This window comes from Cornus florida, unplaced genomic scaffold (genome assembly GCF_030987335.1).
Source record: "Cornus florida cultivar Cherokee Brave unplaced genomic scaffold, ASM3098733v1 CherokeeBrave_3.0.0_Hap2_Chr03, whole genome shotgun sequence".
NCBI lineage: Eukaryota > Viridiplantae > Streptophyta > Magnoliopsida > Cornales > Cornaceae > Cornus > Cornus florida.
In genome coordinates, this window is record NW_026775573.1 from 9,290,622 (window position 1) to 9,310,347 (window position 19,726).

General features: G+C 35.9%; 2 protein-coding genes across 2 annotated transcripts; one reads left to right on the forward strand and one right to left on the reverse strand.

Annotated features, from left to right (window-relative positions):
* Window positions 1-4,584: 4,584 nt before the first annotated feature.
* Window positions 4,585-5,568, forward strand: LOC132299369 (N-terminal acetyltransferase A complex catalytic subunit NAA10). Its single transcript, XM_059795922.1, has one exon. The coding sequence runs from the start codon at window positions 4,772-4,774 to the stop codon at window positions 5,336-5,338; it is 567 nt and encodes a 188-aa protein (XP_059651905.1). The 5' UTR covers window positions 4,585-4,771; the 3' UTR covers window positions 5,339-5,568.
* Window positions 5,569-14,987: 9,419 nt separating this feature from the next.
* On the reverse strand, window positions 14,988-18,719 carry LOC132299370 (uncharacterized). The gene is made up of 5 exons (XM_059795923.1): window positions 18,557-18,719; window positions 18,135-18,464; window positions 16,790-17,698; window positions 15,945-16,178; window positions 14,988-15,692 (listed from the first exon to the last, which is right to left on the reverse strand). Exons 1-5 carry the CDS (start codon window positions 18,572-18,574, stop codon window positions 15,516-15,518), a joined length of 1,668 nt encoding a protein of 555 aa, XP_059651906.1. The 5' UTR covers window positions 18,575-18,719; the 3' UTR covers window positions 14,988-15,515.
* Window positions 18,720-19,726: the final 1,007 nt, after the last annotated feature.

The window sequence follows — 19,726 nt, forward strand, 5'->3', positions numbered from 1 at the left end:
TTAAATTTGTGCGACTTACACCCTTTTAATTAGATTTATTTATATAAATCCCTACTAAATATAAAAATGTACAATTAAGCCACCTCCAGTTACTATTCCGGTGAGAATTGGACGCCAATTGGTCATGTGCATGGCACTTGACTATTTTAAACCCTTTATTCCGGAATTGTCCTTTTAATATTTCTTTACTACCCCTCACTATATATATATATTTGTGTAATACCCCTAATTTTAAAAGAATAGTCTCGGTATTTATTTATTTGTTTTAATTGTATTTTTTAATTATTTAATTAATTATTTGACTAATTGCTTATGTGTTTAATTGAATTAGGTATTACTTGATTATTTGATTATGTGTCTATGTATTATTTGTATTTGTCTATGTGTTAATTGTTTAATTAGATTATGTGCTTAAATGGTGTTTTGATTAATTGTAAATTAAATGTTTTCTTTTCTTTTATTATTTTATTTTATTTTTCTTTTATGGTTATGGTTAGTAGTAATGGGCCAACTAATTGAGTCCCATAGACTACTTGGATAGGAGGTTGGATATATATGGATTATTACCCATGGATAATGTATGTATATATATAGATATATATTATATACATATATAAAAAGGAAAGTAATTTATTAATTATTTTTATGGTAACTTGGGTAGTAATATTTAATCTGATGTATATGTTTTATATTTAAATAATAAAAATATACATAGATTTGATACGTGTTATGTTTTAAGTTACTTTATAATATTATGGTAACTTAAGTATTATTGGATAATCCATTAATAAATAATGGAATGTGTATAATTTATTTATTTAATAAACATATACATAAATTATATACGTAACATATTTTACTTACCGTTTTAATATATATATAAAAGAGAAAGTAATTTATTAATTACTTTTATGGTAATTTGGGTAGTAATATTTAATCTGATGTATATGTTTATTTAAATAATAATAATATACACAGATTTGATACGTGTTATGTTTTAAGTTACTTTATAATATTATGGTAACTTAAATATTATTGGATAATCCATTAATAAATAATGGAATGTGTATAATTTATTTATTTAATAAATATATATATAAATTATATACGTAACATATTTTGCTTACCTTTTTAATATTTTTATTTTCATTTTTTTTAGTTGACTTGGATTGGGAAAAGGGTTAGGGTTATTTTATTTAGCCTATAAATATATAGCTATAGGTTGAAAAAGGGGGTTAGAAATATTCACGTGATATATACTGGAGAGATAATGTTAGAGAGGGAAGGAGGAAAAGGAAGGAATGAGGAGAAAAACCCTATAGAGAGAAGATCAAGGAAGAAGAAGTTTAACTTTCGATCCGAAAGTTTAAGGCAAGTTCTTCTTCTATCTCTTTCCCTTTGATTCGTGTTTCTATACATGCCTAGGAAATTCCAGAATTTATTAAACACATAAAATTAAATAATTATGCATGTTTAATTGGGTTAGAACATAGATTTTATGGAATTGGTTCATATCTGTTCTTGTGTTATGAATTGATAAAATGCATGATTTTGATTTGATTTCTTATGTGAATTTTTACATGTTTAAATTATGTATTTTTCATATTTGTGGAATGATGGAACGTAGAAACATGCCTAGGATTCCTGAACATTAAATAGGGACTAGGTTTGGGTTTTAATAAATTTAAATAGACTTAATCATAATGATGCTTGCTATTTGAATGTTTTAAACAAACGAATGGATTTAATCTTTTAAAATATTTTAGCAATTGAGATTAAATGTGTAGGATGAATTGGATATAGAGAATCCTTATTTAACGGTATAATAAAATATCATCATGTATAAGATTCAGTTTGTGTATGACATATGATATAGGAAGTTTAAAGAAATAATAAGTCATTCCTATTATGTGATAACTTGATATCATATTTATCATAGTTATTTATGGAATGTTTGATGTATTTCCTTAATTGTTACATCAATTGTTGGATTGTGTGGTTTAATGCACCGGTATGGGACGGTGGCATTCTAGGGATGGATTAACTTATCAGTTAAGTCCTACCTATTTTATATAAGGGAATGGATTAACTAAAATGTTAAGTCCTACTTATATTTAAGTCAGGTCAGCTAAACAAGTTGAATGACTTATGGAGGATTAATTTATTATATAAGGGAATGGATTAACTAAAATGTTAAGTCCTACTTATATTTAAGTCAAGTCAGCTGAACAAGTTGAATGACTTATGGAGGATTAATTTATTATAAAAGGGAATGTATTAACTAAAATGTTAAGTCCTACTTATATTCAAGTCAGGTCAGCTGAACAAGTTGAATGACTTATGAAGGATTAATTTATACTGGATAGGATGGTTACTAGATTATATATATATAAGTATGGTGCCATGATATGAGCTTGAGTCTCAGGATCAATGGTTAGGGCGCGTATATCGCCAGGGATGTGTAGCTAGATATAGTGTAGTTGTGTACCCTAGTAGGTCTAGGTACTCATGCCTACTATATGTGCGTTTTGCATGTTGCCTACTATTCAGGTTGAGACAACCCTATAGTCTAGTGAGGTTCTTTTAGTGTGTATATATATATATATACGGACTACTAGTTACTGTTGGATTGACTAGGATGTATACGTGTATCGGATCTTTGCTTGGATTGTAGTAGAGTAGAACTTGTTTGTGGGCCTGACCCACCATTATTTTTCAGGTGTTCGGCACGAGTAGAGGTTGTTCGTGCTGGGCGGGGATCAGTCTACTTCATTCTGCCGATGCTACATAGGAGTTCCTTTATGATTCAGTTTCCTGTTTCAGATTACTGTCATTTGTTTAGTTTGAATTTTCTAGGGGTTCACATAGTATGGATTCCCGAGTTGTATTTTGGAGGATCAGTTGTATCAAAAGAGTTTATTAATTAATGGAAATATATTATGAGGTTTATTATTAGATTATCATTTTAGTTTCTTGTCAGTATTTTATTTATTCTTCTTTATTCTTTTGTACTCTGTGTTCGTTTATTATCAATTTGTTTTGATATCCTCGGGTATTTGGGCGTGGGCTTGGCCAACCCGCATTCGGAAATTCGGGGGTATCACAATTTGTAAATATTTGTATATAGTATATATATGGGTTTTGAACTTCTGATTCTTGTAAATTTTGTAGTTTGCAATTACACAGAGAGAGAGGGTAAGTTCAGAGTTGAGAACGAGAATAGAGATAAAGGCGATTGGGGAGGCTGAAATGATTTGCCCTAAAACAAATTATATAAAAAAGATCATAAAAAATTTCACCAAATAGGATTTAGTTTGCAAAACAAGAATTATAGACCTTGATTAGTTGATTTAGAAAAAAAATTAAAACAAAACCCATACATACAAGTTAGCAGTTGCAGAGAGAGAGAGGGGTAAGCTTGAGAGTTGTAAGACAGTGGCTGAAGTTTGCAAACGGCAAACCCGAACTGGAACAGCGGGCGATGGAAACTGAAAGATATGGGTTTTGATTTTTTGAACAATCTGAAATGGAAACTGAAAGATACGGGTTCTGATTTTTTGAACATTCTGAAATGATATACCGATATAGGTTTTGATAGGTAATAGGCTTTGAACTTTTTTTTCCTAATTGGTTTTGAACTTTTGATTCTTGTGCAGAACCCTACCTTTCTAAAAGCAAGCCCCTTCCAATGTTGCTGAGGGAATCGGAGATTTCAATCGATTCTATGGATAAAGGAGTGAGAAACCGTATCTTGACTCTTTTTTTTTTTTTTTTTTTTTTTTTTTTCTGTCGAGGATGATTCACATACCCAGGAGTATGTTTCCAATACAACAACAAAAACCAGTCCATGCATCAACCTCTTCTTGTGAGTATGGATTTGCATCCGAGTGACTTCCCTGGCGTCCCCTTCGAACCTGAAGCTGAATTGCTTCAAAATCATAGATATATGGGTTTTGAACTTCTGATTTTTGTATGGTTTTGTAGTTTGTAGTTGCAGAGAGAGGGGGTAAGATCAGAGTCGAGAACGAGAATAGAGATGGAGTATTGATAGAGGACTATTTTAGTCTTTTCACATTTTATGTTATATTATTAGTTTTTTTAAATCATAGATAGAGGGCTATTTTAGTCTTTTTGTAGCTCCGGTACCGGTCAATAGCGATCAACGCCCAAAATGCACTAATTCGCACCACTTTTAAAGTATATGAAAGGTAAACAAACAATGTGGGGTTATACGCACTATATCGATATCATAGGGGTGTAAAGCACACGTAAGCCATATATATATATATATAAGGTAATGTGCACATAACACTCTTATACTATGAGATTAATAACATATATACGCGTTTTTTGAAGAGTAAAAGTGCAAAACGGGCTAATTTATATCTGAGGGGGTATTTTTGTACAATGTAAAAAAATTAGGAGTATTTTTTGTACATTTTTTTAAATATATATTTTAAAGATATTTTCTGCACTTCTCCTTTATATATATACAACATAAATCCTTTTTTACTCAATTTTTTTTCAAACTAAACGAGCTATAAACAAAAAAATAAAAAATGGCCAGAAGAGTATTTTTCTCGCTTCGCCCTTTAATAAGTAATCCCATTTTTCAGCAAGGACGGAGCAGCACAATACGCCGATTCTTAACCCACTAAAGGTCCAATTGCCCGAGCCAAGTCCATCGACTCAACACCACCACAGCGCGCGCGCGCACACTCCCTCTCTCCCCACCACAGAGACAAACCCTAACCCTAGAACACAAGCAACCATGGTGTGCATACGCAAGGCCACCATAGACGACCTCTTGGCGATGCAGACATGCAACCTCTTCTGCCTCCCCGAGAACTACCAAATGAAATACTACTTCTATCACATCCTATCGTGGCCTCAGCTCCTCTACGTCGCCGAAGACTACGGCGGCAAGATCGTCGGCTACGTGCTGGCCAAGATGGAGGAAGAGAGCTCCGAGTGTCACGGCCACATCACCTCCCTCGCCGTCCTCCGAACCCACCGCAAACTCGGTCTCGCCACCAAGCTCATGACCGCCGCACAAAACGCTATGGAGCAGGTGTTCGGTGCCGAGTACGTGTCGCTGCACGTGAGGAAGAGCAATCGGGCGGCGTTTAATCTCTATACGGAGACTTTGGGATACAAGATTCATGATGTGGAGGCGAAGTACTATGCGGATGGTGAGGATGCGTATGATATGAGGAAGCAGCTGAAGGGTAAGCAGCACCACCACCACCATCATCATCATCACCACCATGGTGGTGGGTGTTGCTCGGGTGAGGCGAAGAGCGGAGATGGGAAACCAGGGCCGGCTTCCGCAGAGTGATGGTGAGAGGTAATTTGGGGTTTTGAATTGGGGTTATGGCTTAAAATTGTGTTTTGGGGATTGTTATTGTTCGTATTGTATAAGTAGTAAGTGGAAGCAAAGTAGAAATTGGGTATTTTGATGAATGTTTGTGCTTACTGTTTAGTATCCAATAATTTATGGACATGCTTTTGCTTTTTATGTGTCTTAAATTGAGTTCTTTGGAATGAATTAGTGATTTATTTGTTTTGCGTTGGATGGCTTTGTGATTTTGAAATCATGTGTGATTTTCCTCTTACAGCTTTCATTTGGCCAAATATTTGTTGATTGTATGTATTTGTGATTCTATGACTAGACAAACTGTGGTGGTTTAGATTTTAAGAAGTGGTGTGATACTTCCTGCCTGGTAGATCAAGTGTACATAATTGGAATTTTATTTGGAACCATTAGGGCTGTTTGGGAGAAGCAGCAGGACGAATGCTTTCTGTAATTTAGGTGATTTGTATTCATCAATTATAGAGGTAGTGGAAATGGTTCTAGCAATATTCAGGAAATGACATTGAGGCGGGGTATCGGCTTAGGTGAACCATTAGTTTATTTTGTATGGGATGACCTGACTTGTCTGCTGTATTCAAATCGGTTTAGTCATATAGCATCTGTATACAAGATGAGAAGCTGAAAGGAGGGTTCCCTCATTGTTTCCACCTCAAAGCCCCATCAAAGTCATCCTTCACTTCTGTTGATACCGTCCTGCTAAAAGCAAATATTTTAAATTGAAACAATAGAAAAAACATTCGGCAAAGTATTTTGAGAAAATAAGCTGAAGGCTTTCCTTGTGAAAGAATTTATTTATTTATTTATCCATTTATAAGAACCCTACCCATAGAAAATGAAAATAACTTTAAAAAAGCTGTGCTCTTTGTGCAAAATTTCATATCAGTTCTGAAACTTCAAGAATGCAAATTTAAAATAAATACAAGTTGTTGAAAATCATGCAAAACAAGTCTATAAAATTTGTGAAGCCCCAAGGGTAAGAAGGGTGTTCAGCTTTGAGTGTTCCTCTTCTTGTTAGTTTTGCCTTTATAGAACTTATGTGCTGTGCAAATTGGAGATATTTCCCAAGTATTACATTATGGTTGGAAGTGCATTCTTGATGCTTGAAGGATTAGTTTGACAGGGCCTATCTATGGAGTTGTAAAAGAATATGTTTTATAAAGGATGACTGTAAATGAAAAATCAATTATGTAAATTCGGAATTTTGTATCAGCTTCTGAAATGGGAAAAAAGAAGAACAAGAAGAATTTTAAAGTCTCAGCTGATATAGGCCTGCCAATTTCCTCCAATTTTTTTATTGAAATAGATTTTGGAGCCTGCAAAATATGGAGGAGAACTTTGTGTTAAAGTGTCGGGGAGAAAGCTATTTGTGGTGAGGTCTACTCCTGGAATTTGTTTATCACTGCTTTGCTGGCATTCATTAGTTGAAATCTTTTTTTTCTTTCCAGGGATTGATAGAGTTTAGCATCCATTTTCTGGGGTTGGAGTTATTTTTCATTCAATTGTAGTACAGGAGTTTTCATAGAAGAATCCCTTCTATATTCTATTGTACTTTGTAAGCACGTGGTCACTTATTGGTGAGTTATGAGTCTTATGATTGATGATAATATAACTTTTTTAGACCTTGTTGTAATTTGTAAGTAGGTGTATAGACACCAATTCTATGTTTGGTTGGAAGGAAGGATTGAGGAAACAATGGAAAAGAGGAGGGATGGAAGAAGTTTCCTTTGTTTGGTTTGTAAGGAATGGAAGAGAGGGAAGAAACAAGAAGGGATGAAGCATCCCTCCTAACCTATGTTTTTGGAAGAAAAAAAATTATTCATCCAAAATTGGGCGAAAGAGAGGATGGAAAGAAAGAAAAGTTACCCTATAAATATGTGATACCAATTTTACCCTTTAATTACTTGCAAAATCACTTGTTAAATACTACTTAAATTTTCACACACGTGTAATTGGGATATATTGGTAAAAAATATATAAAAACTCATATTCCCTTCCTTCCCACCTTACTAAAAAAAAAGGTGTAACCCCCCATCCATCCTTCCATTCAACCACACAAAAAGTGAAAGGTGACACTTTCCCATCCCTAAGGATGTCTCATTCATCCATCTTCTCCCTTCCATCCATTTTTCCATCACCGTCCGATTGGTCAATAAGTCAAAATCTCTTGATCAAGTTAAAGTACAAATGCGGGTTCCACAACGGACACATGGCAAAATCTCAAGGTTCAATCTTTTCATGGAAAGTGTGATAAATCAAATTCAAAATCTCTCGATTTTGAAAATTTAGAGCAATCATGAGGAGTTTCCAAATTAAACACTCCACCCTCTGGCTTATAAATACAAGGCTCTCAACACTTTTTAGTGAAACACAAACAGAGAGATTAAGAGACTGTTGAAGCTTTATCAAACCTTTAACTCATCTGGCCCTCGAAATTTTGAAAGCAAAGAACAACTAGTACGTCATGCATATGCCATTCTTCTTTGAAGAACTTCAACACTTTTTTTTTTTTTTTTTCCTAAAGACAAAGAAGAACAAGAACGACATTCTTCTTTGAATACCTTCTACACTTGAAGAATCTGAAGATGAAGAACAAGAAGCACACCCCACAAGTGTCGTTCTTCATATACGAACATTGACCCACCGTTCGAGATTAAGCTGCACCATCCCTTGATAGGAAATTCAGTCAAGCCTTTTTCAATCTCGAAGCTCTGAAGAAAACTCATCATAACCGATTCAAGATTAAGCTCCTTGCAGCCTCCACACCGAAAATCAAGGAGATTGAAGGATTCTTTGGGGCCTTAGCCCCCGGTTCCACTATTGTTTAAGGGACGCGTTCCCCTTTTGAATGCCTTTTTATTTCATTATTACGTATAAAAAGAAAATCAAGGAGATTGAATTAAAGGCAGATTCATGCTCGTAAAAGAGTCAACCGCAAAGAATTGTACAATTTTTTTTAAATTAATTTAATTGATTATTTGTTCATCATTTTTTGTTCCTAGATTTTCGGACAAATTTCATGTCCAAAGTCTAGAACCGAACACGTGGACATATTAATAATAAATAAATTGGTACAATTCTCTGTGTTTGATTCTTTTACAACAAGGAATATTCCTCTGATTAGATCTCCTTGTCATACCCAGTGCAAGTGCTCCAAAGAGCTTGATCTTAAACCAATTGTGAAAGTTATTCAAGCTCTTAAAGAATCTTGAAGAATGAATTTTCGATTAAGGGCTAGTCTATGAAGGTCTTAAAAGAAGAATGACATAAGAGTGGTGTGCTTGTTGTTCTCTGTCTTCAGAACTTTGAGTGTTAGATTTACCAGAGTTTCAACTGTCTCTTAGCCCGTGTTTGTCCACCCAGAAAGTGTTGAGTGGCCTTGTATTTATAGGCCAAAGAGTGAAGTGTTTAATTTGGAAACTTCCCATGATTGTTTTAAATTTTCAAAATCAAAAGAGATTTGCCTCTTTTGATTTGGAAATAAAATTGAATTTGATTTATCAGACTTTCCATGAAAAGTATGAACCTTAAGATTTTGCCATGTGTCCATTGTAGGATCTGCATTTGTAGACTTAAAGTTGGTCAAGAGATTTTTACTTAATGACCAATGAGACGATGATGAGCTAATCTCAAAATTTTAGTGCAATATCCGTGATTTTTGCCTTACATGTGTGTATATGGGCAGTTTGGTATAGGGCTGCAAATGAACTCATCAACAGCGCAGGCTCGGCTCAGGCTCGTTCGTTAAGCAAACGAGCCGAGCTCGAGCTCAATTTCTAGGCTCATTTACTAAACGAGCCGAGCCCGAACAGTGTTGAGCTTGACTCATATAAGCTCGTGAACATGAGCTCGTTTTAGGCTCGTTGTGTTCGTGAACACAAGCTCATATAAGGCTCGTATACATTCATAAATTGCAAACTCTTATGAATATATAGATCACTAAAATGCAAAACTTATTTTAAAAAAATAAAAATTAATAATATACAAATCAAATTTGGAAGCCTTATCAATAAAAAATCGTGTCACCTTGTCATATTGCCAAATGCTAACCTTATCTCTTTGTAATCTCTTTGCTATGTCCTTATAATGACGTGTCCATGTTTATTCGCAATCTAGCAATTGAAGCATCAGACTATCAACCCATCACTTTACCAAGTTATCATAGATCAGCATTCGACTCTTTCACATTCTCTCTCTCATCTCTCTAGCCAAGACCAGTGTTAGGGCAGTAAGCTTGGTATTTGGTAACGCCATGATTACAGGAGACCTCTCAATCGCAGATCAAATGTCAGCACTTAATCTACGGGTGATTGATGTGATAAATTTGCTCCAACAACAACTCCTTCTTTGAGACATGTTTTCATCTCTCTCAACCGTGTTCTTTTTCTTCATACCCATTTTTTTTCCTTACTTTTGATGGAGTTATGAGACAATGAAGAATATAGACTGGTTTGTAGAGATGATGATGATAATGTAGACTGATTTGCTGAGATGATTTGCTGAGATGCTAATTGTATTAGGTTAATTGTATGTACGTATGGAGTTGGATTATAGTCTGAGTTGTATGGTATATTGTATTAGGTTAATTGTATGTACGAATGGAGTTAGATTATTGTAGAAATTCTGTAGATATATATTCCTGGAAACTAAAGTAGCATGAAGTTAGTTTGAAGATGTGTGCCTCTGTTCCTAGTACGTAACAGCTCTGGTGTGTGAGACTAAAGAAAAGGTGAAGATTATCCAAGAGATATTGCGCACAACCCAGAGTCGCTAGAAGAGTCATGCGGACGCACATAAGAGAGTGTTGGAGTTTGATATGGGAGATTGTGTCTTTTTGGAGGTCTCACCTACGAAAGGGTTGTAAGATTTGGGGGAAGGAATGGAAGCTTTCACAGAGATTTATTGGGTCTTTTGATATCATAGTGAGGATTGGTGAGGGGGCTTACAAATTGTCTGTACTCCATAGTACCAAAAAAAAAAATTGGCAACAGTACATGATGTGTTCATGCGTCGATGCTGAGGAAGTGTTTACAGGATGATACTCAGGCTATTGAGTGTGTGGAAGTTCAACCTGTTACTACATATGTTGAGGTATCAGAACGTATTGTTGATCGGACGGGTGGGTGCTTTGTGATCCGATCCAAAAGCCTAAGCTATTAGGTGGGGCTAACACCCAACCCATTTATACCTCATCACTCTCATCTGGATCCAATGCGGGACAAGTTCCCCCGTGCTACATTTTCCCCTACCCGAACTCGCAACGCTCTCGTTGCGACTTAGGCCACCCTGCCTACCCCTGGCTGCAGACCCAGAAACCCTTCGGGCCGGGCGCTTGGCGTGACACTGGATCAAGGATTGGGTCTGTCTCTGATACCAACTGTAACGAGTGGGTACTTCGTGATCTGACCCAAAAGCCTAAGCTCTTAGGTGGGGCTAACACCCAGCCCATATATACGCAATCACTCTCCCATCCGGATCCTATGTGAGACAAGCTCCCCAGCCTCCCCCTTGTTACATTGAGCACTTACTACTCAAGGATATAACATTGGTGAAGGTTCAATGGAGTTACCATGGAGAAGATGAAGCGAACCACATGGGAGATGGAATGTTGGTATTTCTCCTCCATCTCAAAAAGTCCCAATAAATCTTGGTGAAAGCTTTCATTTCCTTCCCCCAAATCTCACAACCCCTTTCATGGGTGAGACCTTTTAGAAACATAATCTTCCACATCAAACTCTAACGCTGTCCTACGTCTGCCAGCTTAACTGTTCTGGCGACTCTAGGTTGTACGCAACATGTCTTGAATAATCTTCACCTTCTCAATGGTCTCACGCACCAGCTCTGGCCCCAACAAGTTGTTGTCCCCCACTTCGGCCCAACAAGTAGGAGAACGACATGGTCGACCATATAGCGCCTCATAAGGAGCCTTTCCAATACTGGCCTAAAAGCTACTATTATATGCGAATTAAACTAAAGTCAAATGATCCTCCCAACTACCCTTAAAGTTCAGAACGCATGCTCTTAAGTCATACTAGGAACAGACCTAGTATTGAAATCATAGTCAATCTATATGATTTCAATACTTGGAACAGAGGTACACATATTTGTACTAACTTAATGCTACTTTATTTTCCAGAAATATATCTACAAAAATTCCACTTACCAATAAGATTTTCGAACCACTATAATCCAATTTCATTTTCCATTCAATATACCATACGATTGAGATTAAAGTAAACTAGAGAATTACTTGCGTGTTAACTTTTCTCAAGCTAAAACTCTTTCCAGGGATATCCTTTTTCAAATTCAACTCTCCTTACTGTAATCACTCTCAGTTAACAAATATACTATTTAATACAATTTGCAATCTGAAAACAAGACGCAGTAGAATAGTTGCCTTATTAGGCTAATAGCCTGGACTCCCTCTTCTTCTCTCCCAGAAACTCTCTCATTCTACATAAAAAGGCTATATTTTCTTAGTGAAATATCCAACATTCCTTAGAAGTATATTCTATCATATATGTAGAATAGATCGTGATCTGTTAAAGATACCTTGAGTATGTTAGAGAAATATCTCGGCACATTACCCACTTAACAACTCCCAGTTACATTTGTAGTATTTAAATTAATTTCAAATGCTTAAATGCCTTTTCCACCGAACTGTCCATATTCATACGAGGCAAATATCACGGGCATTACATTTAGTATCTACAAGGGCACACTAATTGGTTAATTATGAGTCCTGTGACTGATTGTAAAGTATGATACCCTTTTAGTTTCTCTATTAGAACCTGATTTATGCAATTGAATCTCAAGTTGGAATTATTTTGGTTCTTTGATGATGTGCGATTGATATGATGCAAAATGGTGTTTGTATCCAAGTATTTTGAAGATGCTCTATGGCATGTTATTTTCATTGTAAGTGTGAATGTCATCTATTGAAGTTGATAAAATATGGAAGTAGTATGAGATGCTAAGCTGTGAAGAGATTAGTCATACCATGCCAAAATTGAAATATTGTGAAAATCTTGCTGGGGTTACCATCATCCAGATAATGCCAACTCACTCTACACCCCGCCCTCCCCAGGTATTCTAAATTTCTTCTATTATCCGTAAAAAAGGTTGGCTAATATAGTTTTGCAGGGAAATCTTCTGAGCAGCAGGAATAGTTGTTTTCCATTACCCAGCAAACTGGTAGGCCATTTTGGTTTTTGTGGGAAATATATATATATATATATATATATATATATATATATATATATTTCCTCCCCCGCCCCCCCAGTTTGGTAAAATGATCGCTATGGGCTCAAACCCACACCTACAATATATGGAAAGGAGAGGTTATACCTCCCAGGCCAGTGACCCGATGGTGTTTTCCATGGGAACTTGTCATTCCTTGTGTCTTTCCCCACTCCCATGGTTCTTTTTGAGAAACTATAATTTTGGTTTGTTAATTTTTGTTTTTTGTTTTGTTTTTTTGTTTTTTGGTTTTTTTTGTTTTTTTTTTTGACTTGACAATGGTTAATGGGTCTAAGGGATAATGAAATTGCTGGCCAGTGTTTATAAAATACAGGTTGCAACGAGGGTCCAAGATAATGCTTGCCTTCTGCCAAAACAGTGTCTACTTCAAACTAGTTACATGAAGATGCTGTCACATTCTATGTTTAAGTAAACACGCCTTCATACTTGTGTGCCTCGACAAGCTAAATTGCTTATGCTGGTATTTTGGTTGTGAGTCTACCTCGAATAGGTTGATGAAAAATTTACGGACCTCTCAGGTTATACTTAATCAATCACACAAATAGAACGAGAGTGGAAGCACAAAAAGGACAAAATTTAAGTCACATAAAGTGGAGGTGAGAACGAAAATTCGAACGAATTTAGAAAATTTGTGACTTTGGTTTATACCATCTACTACGGTGTTATGTTTCTCTCTAAATCTATATATGAGGGGTTTAGTCTCTTTGTTGCCTATATATATCAGGGGCTGAGACTCTTAATTGTCTAAAAAAATACGAAGGAAAGATTACAAGGAAGGAAAAGGTTCAAGAAATTTTTTGAAGTTGGTTGGCACTTCACATCTAACATTGAGCGAAAGGCTTAATGTGCAAAATATATAAAACGGGATGATTTTAAACTGTATGATTCAATAGCTTTTGTTTGCTTTTCCTTTCTCCTCAGAGAAACCATCCACAGTCAAAAAAAAAAAAAATTTCGGGAATTCAATTTCGCAAAGTTGGGCCTATACAGTATCTGACATGCTCCACACTATCCATCAAAAATAATTTTCATATGAAATTAATAAATAGTAGTCAGTCACACTGCAATGACTATTCAAATCACTGTGCCTAATGGCCTTTAGATTGCAAACCATGAGTAGCAAATTGAGGTAGACCCTACTAGCAAACATAACTTAATCAAACAGAAGTGTTTGCAACTTTATAAGATTTTGCATTTTAAAGGAATAATTGATGGGGGGTAATTTGGATAATGAGTGACCCAAAAGGTAGCAACAAAAACCTCTCGCTTCTCTTAGGTCATTTTCAACTCTATCTGTCTTTTGATAAGTGGAGGGTCCCACTGGTCAATTATAGAGTTATTGAATGACCCGACCTGTCCTGTCAAGCCAATTAAAATACTTAACTTTCTTGAGGGTGTAACCTATTTTATTGGATCTAAGCCCTTTTGATCAAGTGGGTGGGTCTCAATGTGAGACACATCGGCATTCCCTTCGAATGTGTTTGTGGATACTGGATAGCATCTCTAAGTTATTTTTGGACCAATGCCTACGCTAGACCACTGGACCCCTCCTCTACAGTTCAAGATTCAACTCCAAGTCTTCGTTTAAAGAGACTATCGAAAGGCATTTCAACACACATATCAGCGCCAATATGACATGTATTAAAAAAAAAAATTTTAAATCCTAGTGTCTCGTGATCTTCATTATTGAACTGTTAGTGGACATTTCATCACTTTCATTAGCCCATATAGGGTTTTATTCAAATAGAATTTTGTGAGAGGTGAGTTGGAGCCTTGAAATTAGATTATTTATTTATTTTATAGAACATGAGTTGCACCTTCCTTTGGTGGGATGTCTAATGAGGACTAAAATTTTATTTGAAGAAAATACTATAAAATCATATCTAAACAGAGTAGAATCAAAGTATATTAAGGGCCCATTTGACAACTATAGTTGTTCTATACTTTTGTTTTGATTCAAAACAGAAGCAATATTTATGCTTCAACACTATTTTGAAACTTGATTGGTAACATAAATTTGTTACAAGATTTTCAGAAGCAAAAACGTGAAAGCATATTTGGTAAAAAAAACGCTACAAGTTTGAAAATTTGAATAGCTAGTTAAAAATATTAATTTAGAAAGATTTTTTTCGATACTATTCAAATGATAGTAAACGTTACCAAACATGATTCGTGCTTTTACTTTATTACATACATCAGCAAATGTCAAAAACATAAAAGCAAAAACATTAGCCAAACAGGCTCAACTAGTATGATCTCTCCTTTTAAAAGGATAGATTGAGTGATTGACCCATTGTTAAAGACAATATCGTAATTGTGTACAAGTTTGTTTGAATTTTTCGAGAAAAAAAAAGAATAGAAGTGAAAGGTCGAAAAAATAAATTAATGAAATCTCCCCATGGTGGTGATTCACATGAAGATTACATAAACAAAAACAATGTAATTAAATAATGATAGATTCTACCAGACTAAAATAATAATAATTAAATGATGGTGGGACTAGCTATAATCGAATATCCCAAAAGTATTCCCAAATACAATACACAATAGGGCAGGACCAGAAGACACTTTGTTCTTGTAGCCTTGTTGATAAGAATCTCAGTGGGGTCTCCTCATCCCTCCCAATTTCAAAAGCATCCATCCACTCGATAGTGGTATAATAGTACTTTCATGTTCAAAATTTCCATCATCACCATATCTCCACCACCATGTGGAAAATTCAGCTTTGGTCCTGTCCAGTCTAGGTTAACCCTTTTTGGTCCCACTCAGTGTGCTCATTTTAGTGCATAACTTTAGCTCCCTGGCATAATTAAAACCATACCAATGTGTAACACATGCGTATTTTGTTAGACTTGACACAATTTGTGGTCATCTGAGCTCTGAACTATCTCGCAAATCGACGAGGGACATGTGGCGTCGGCACATACACGTCGCGACCGGAATTCAACATGGTGAGACGGTCAGCTATTGTTTTATCAAATAGCCTGTTTTGTGGATTCTCGGCGTAGCAAACATAGTAGCAATTCACACAAGCATGAGGCAATGCCATGGCAATCCTAGTCTGAAACATTAGAGCCACAATTAGAATACGTTAATCAAGAACTCAAATCCTCTCCTGTGCCGTTTTCACCATGTGTCTTTACATTGCTTATGCAATAATTATGTTACATAGTTTTTCATATTGTTACATTTCGTGATGTAGACGATCTCATGCACAGGAGGGGATAGGAATTCGTTAATCAAACGATTTAAATTGATAAAAATGTATCCCAAATTGATCACATGACCTAAATGTTGGGTCAAGTCCACTAACCATGAGGTAACCAACGAAGAAGGAAAGGAGTGAAATGGTGGCGGTGAACTTCTCGTGCACGGTGGCAGTCCAAGCTGCAACTACAATAACACAGATGGAGCCACTGCAGACACCGGTGAGGAAGCAGATCGCGCTGGTCATGTCGGTGTCGACAATGGGCTCCATTTCTCGCTCCTCAAAGAGCTCCCAAGTGTCTTGTGATGCCTTCACAAAATCTTTTCCATATGCTGCTATCTGTAAATATAACAATTGTTTTTTGAATACTTCATTCTGTCACAAAAATTATATAATCAAAACCATAGTCTATAGCTGGAATTGATGTAGATGGACCATGGTGACGAATTCCATTCAATAATAGTAGATAAGTCAATTGTGGCACAATGATTTGGCAAGCATTGCAAGTGGATCTCAAAGTAACATTATATATACATATATAATATGAAACTTGATCTTAAACAGTAACTCTGAATAATAACAGATATATTAAGAAACTTCAGGAATAACTCTGCAAACATTTTAAAAATATTAAATGATATTTTAAATTACTCACAAAATGCTTGCCTAAATAAAAATTGAGTTGTATGGTCTCAGAAGAGAATAAACCACCGCCTCTCCGGTCTCCCGTTGATTCTACCATACAAGCCAACTATAGACACAGTAAATCCCTCACAACACAACACAACTTACAACTTTCATCGAACTCTCCAAAGAACAATTGCTAAGAAAGAACGGAGAAGTCACATTCTGCAACTATTTTCTGTACTAGATATACAATGTATCATTTTATGTATGAAATGCGGAATAAATAATATTGGCAAGTGGTAATGGTTTGTGAGTAACAATACCTGTACATAGGCCCAGCCATTGCCATATCTGAAGATGGACTCCATGACTTTGAGACAGCAATGTGCACAAGAGAACATGAACTCATCTTCTCCCTCGATCAAATTCAAACCTCGAGCTACAATTCTCAGAGCTTCAATGGCAGGCACAAAAAGGGACCCAAGACAAGCACTTCCAAGATTTATAGACAAGGCTCTTTGGAAGCAAAATTGAGTACCAGATTGCATTCCTCTGAGATAATACAAAGCAATCACTCTGCTAACTGTTATATTAGCAACATTCCTCATGACCTCAGTGGTCCAAGCCAAGCTCAAGACTAACACTATTATGATCAGTGGTGTGAAGTAGAAATTTATTGACCCAATTACAGCTAAAATCCATACAGACATCCACAAGAAACCAATTCCAAGCATCCAATAAGTGGGCTGATTCAAATCCGAGAACTTTGAAACTGGTTCAAGCGCTTTAATCAGGATCTTGCAACAAAACCCAATCCGCGGCGTGACCCAACAAGAGTACAAGCCATTGCCAATTGCAAAGGCGATAAAGAGGACTCCAACGCCATCGGTGGGGGGTTTTTGGAAGCAAATTAGGAGAATTCCAGCTGACAACGACATGACGAAAGAGCTCCAAAGTATGAAATGGACTGTGAATTTAGGCCATACCCTCACAGCCTTTTGCCATGCGAATGCGAGTGTGATGCTAAGAATGGAGGCAACCTCAACCTGTGGCAGAAAATACTGTAATACCCTCTTCTCCCTTCTCCTTGTTGAACCTGCCTGTATCATGCCTTCAATTCCCCTGTATAGAAGAAAACCAACTAGCCCAATAGCCATAACCGTGTGCACAACAAACAAGAACAATGATATTCTGTTTGTGTATGTCCTTGAATTCAATGTTATAACTGATTGCTGGTCACACACAAAAAAAAAAAAAAAAAAAAAAAAAAAAAAAAAAAAAAAAACCAAATCAAATATGCAAAAATCAACAAAAAAATGTTACATATATAATTATGTGTGTGAGTGTGGAACAGAAATACAGTAATGATTTTCTGTTTGTGTATGTTCTTGAATTCAGTGTTATTACTGATTGCCGGTTACACACACAAAAAAACCAAATCAAAATTGCAAAAATCAGCCAAAAAAATGTTACATATATAATTGTGTGCGCGCGCGGAACAAGAATAATGATATTCTGTTTGTGTAAATTCTTGAATTGAGTGTTAAACTGGTTGCTGGTTGGACACCAAAAAAAACCCAAAACAAATTTCAGATCAAATTTGCAAAAATTAGCTAAAAAAAAAAAGTTGCATAATTTATTGTGTGTTTGTGTGTGTGAGAGACTTACTTGTGGGGTTGGGGTAGAGCGAGGCTGAGACATAGGGGGAGAGGGACGAGGTTGCTGGGGAGAGGGACGCGGTTGCTGGGGAGAGGGTGAGGCGACTCTGGTGGCACTATTGATGACAAGTCTCAGAGGGTTTGTAGTGGCCAATCTTTGCATTCTCGACATGTGAATTGGTCTTGGAGGGTTGTTCTGAATCACTGCTTCTTCAACAACCACTTCAACTTTCTCCACATCCTTCTCTTCCTCGTCTTCTTTCTGATTCTCCTTCTCATCCCCTTCTTCTTCATCTTCTTCTTCTCTCTCTACATCATCATCATTTTTTCTCTCCATCGCCTAACCAACACACATGAACACAAAACTTTAGAAACAGAGTAAGAAACAAAAATTCAATGGAATAGATAAGGGGAGTGGTGGTGTTGCGTTACGGAATCTGGGGCACCCATTTGGGAGGAGGTGGTCAGGTCACCGGAGGCGGTCGGCGGCGGCGTCGGTGGTCTTATCTGGTGAACGTTGGATTTGTTCCGTTGTGGTGGCTGATTTTATTGCCTCATTGTTTTTAGACATTACCTCAAGTGTCTCAGACACATGTACGACCTACTTAGCTCATGTTGTCCAACGCATTTGAACTGCGCGTGAATACACGTGCCAATCGTGGTGGAGGTCAGCACACGTGTCGGTTTGGATTGACCAACAAAAAGAGAGCAATAGTAACCTCCCGATCAGATTTGGAGACGGTTTTGGCCGGGGACGGTTTCGGAAGAATATTAATGTTTTTAGTTTATATTTTTATTTGCAAAAAACAATATATATATATATATATATATATATATATATATATTTTTAATTTATTTATTAAATATGAGTTCTAAAATTTTAGTGAAAAAATCAAAGAAAAAAATTGTGTTGGGAACTTAAACAAGCGAGGCCGGAGAACTTAGACACACAAAATAACATAAATGTGATCTTTACCATTTTTAATTCTAAGTAATAATATTATATTCTCAAAATAATTAAAAGCATTCTGTATCATTAACAGGCCTATTCATAAAAAGTGTTAAACGGTATTTGGTTCTTAAAAAATACAGTAATTACAAATTGACCCATATGAAAAACCATTGTAATAAGTCAAAATCTTAGGAAAGAATTAATATGTTGGATTTCACTTTCTCTCTCCTCTTCTATTTTAGTTTTTTCGTTTCTCTACATAGTATAAAATAAATTAAAATATAATATAAGTAGTCAGGGTGTTAATATCATATGTACTAATTAAGTTAGGTGGTGAGGTCTCCTATAATACAAATGTGCCAATTTTTAATTTTATTTACATTAACATTGAAGCTTTGTTTGTTTTTTTTTTTTTCCAATAGTGAAGTACTTGAACTGAATAAGATAATAAGATGCTTCTGATCATAATATTAAGAGGAGATGGAGTTTGTTACGCAAACTGGTTGAATTGTAGAGATAGGATGATGATGGTGATGATGGATTGAACGGCTGAGATTTGATCATCATGGGGTTACTTCACACATATACGTAAGGTGATGTTGAATGGGGTGATGGCAAGACTTTTCTAGAAAGAAAGTGACAGACATACC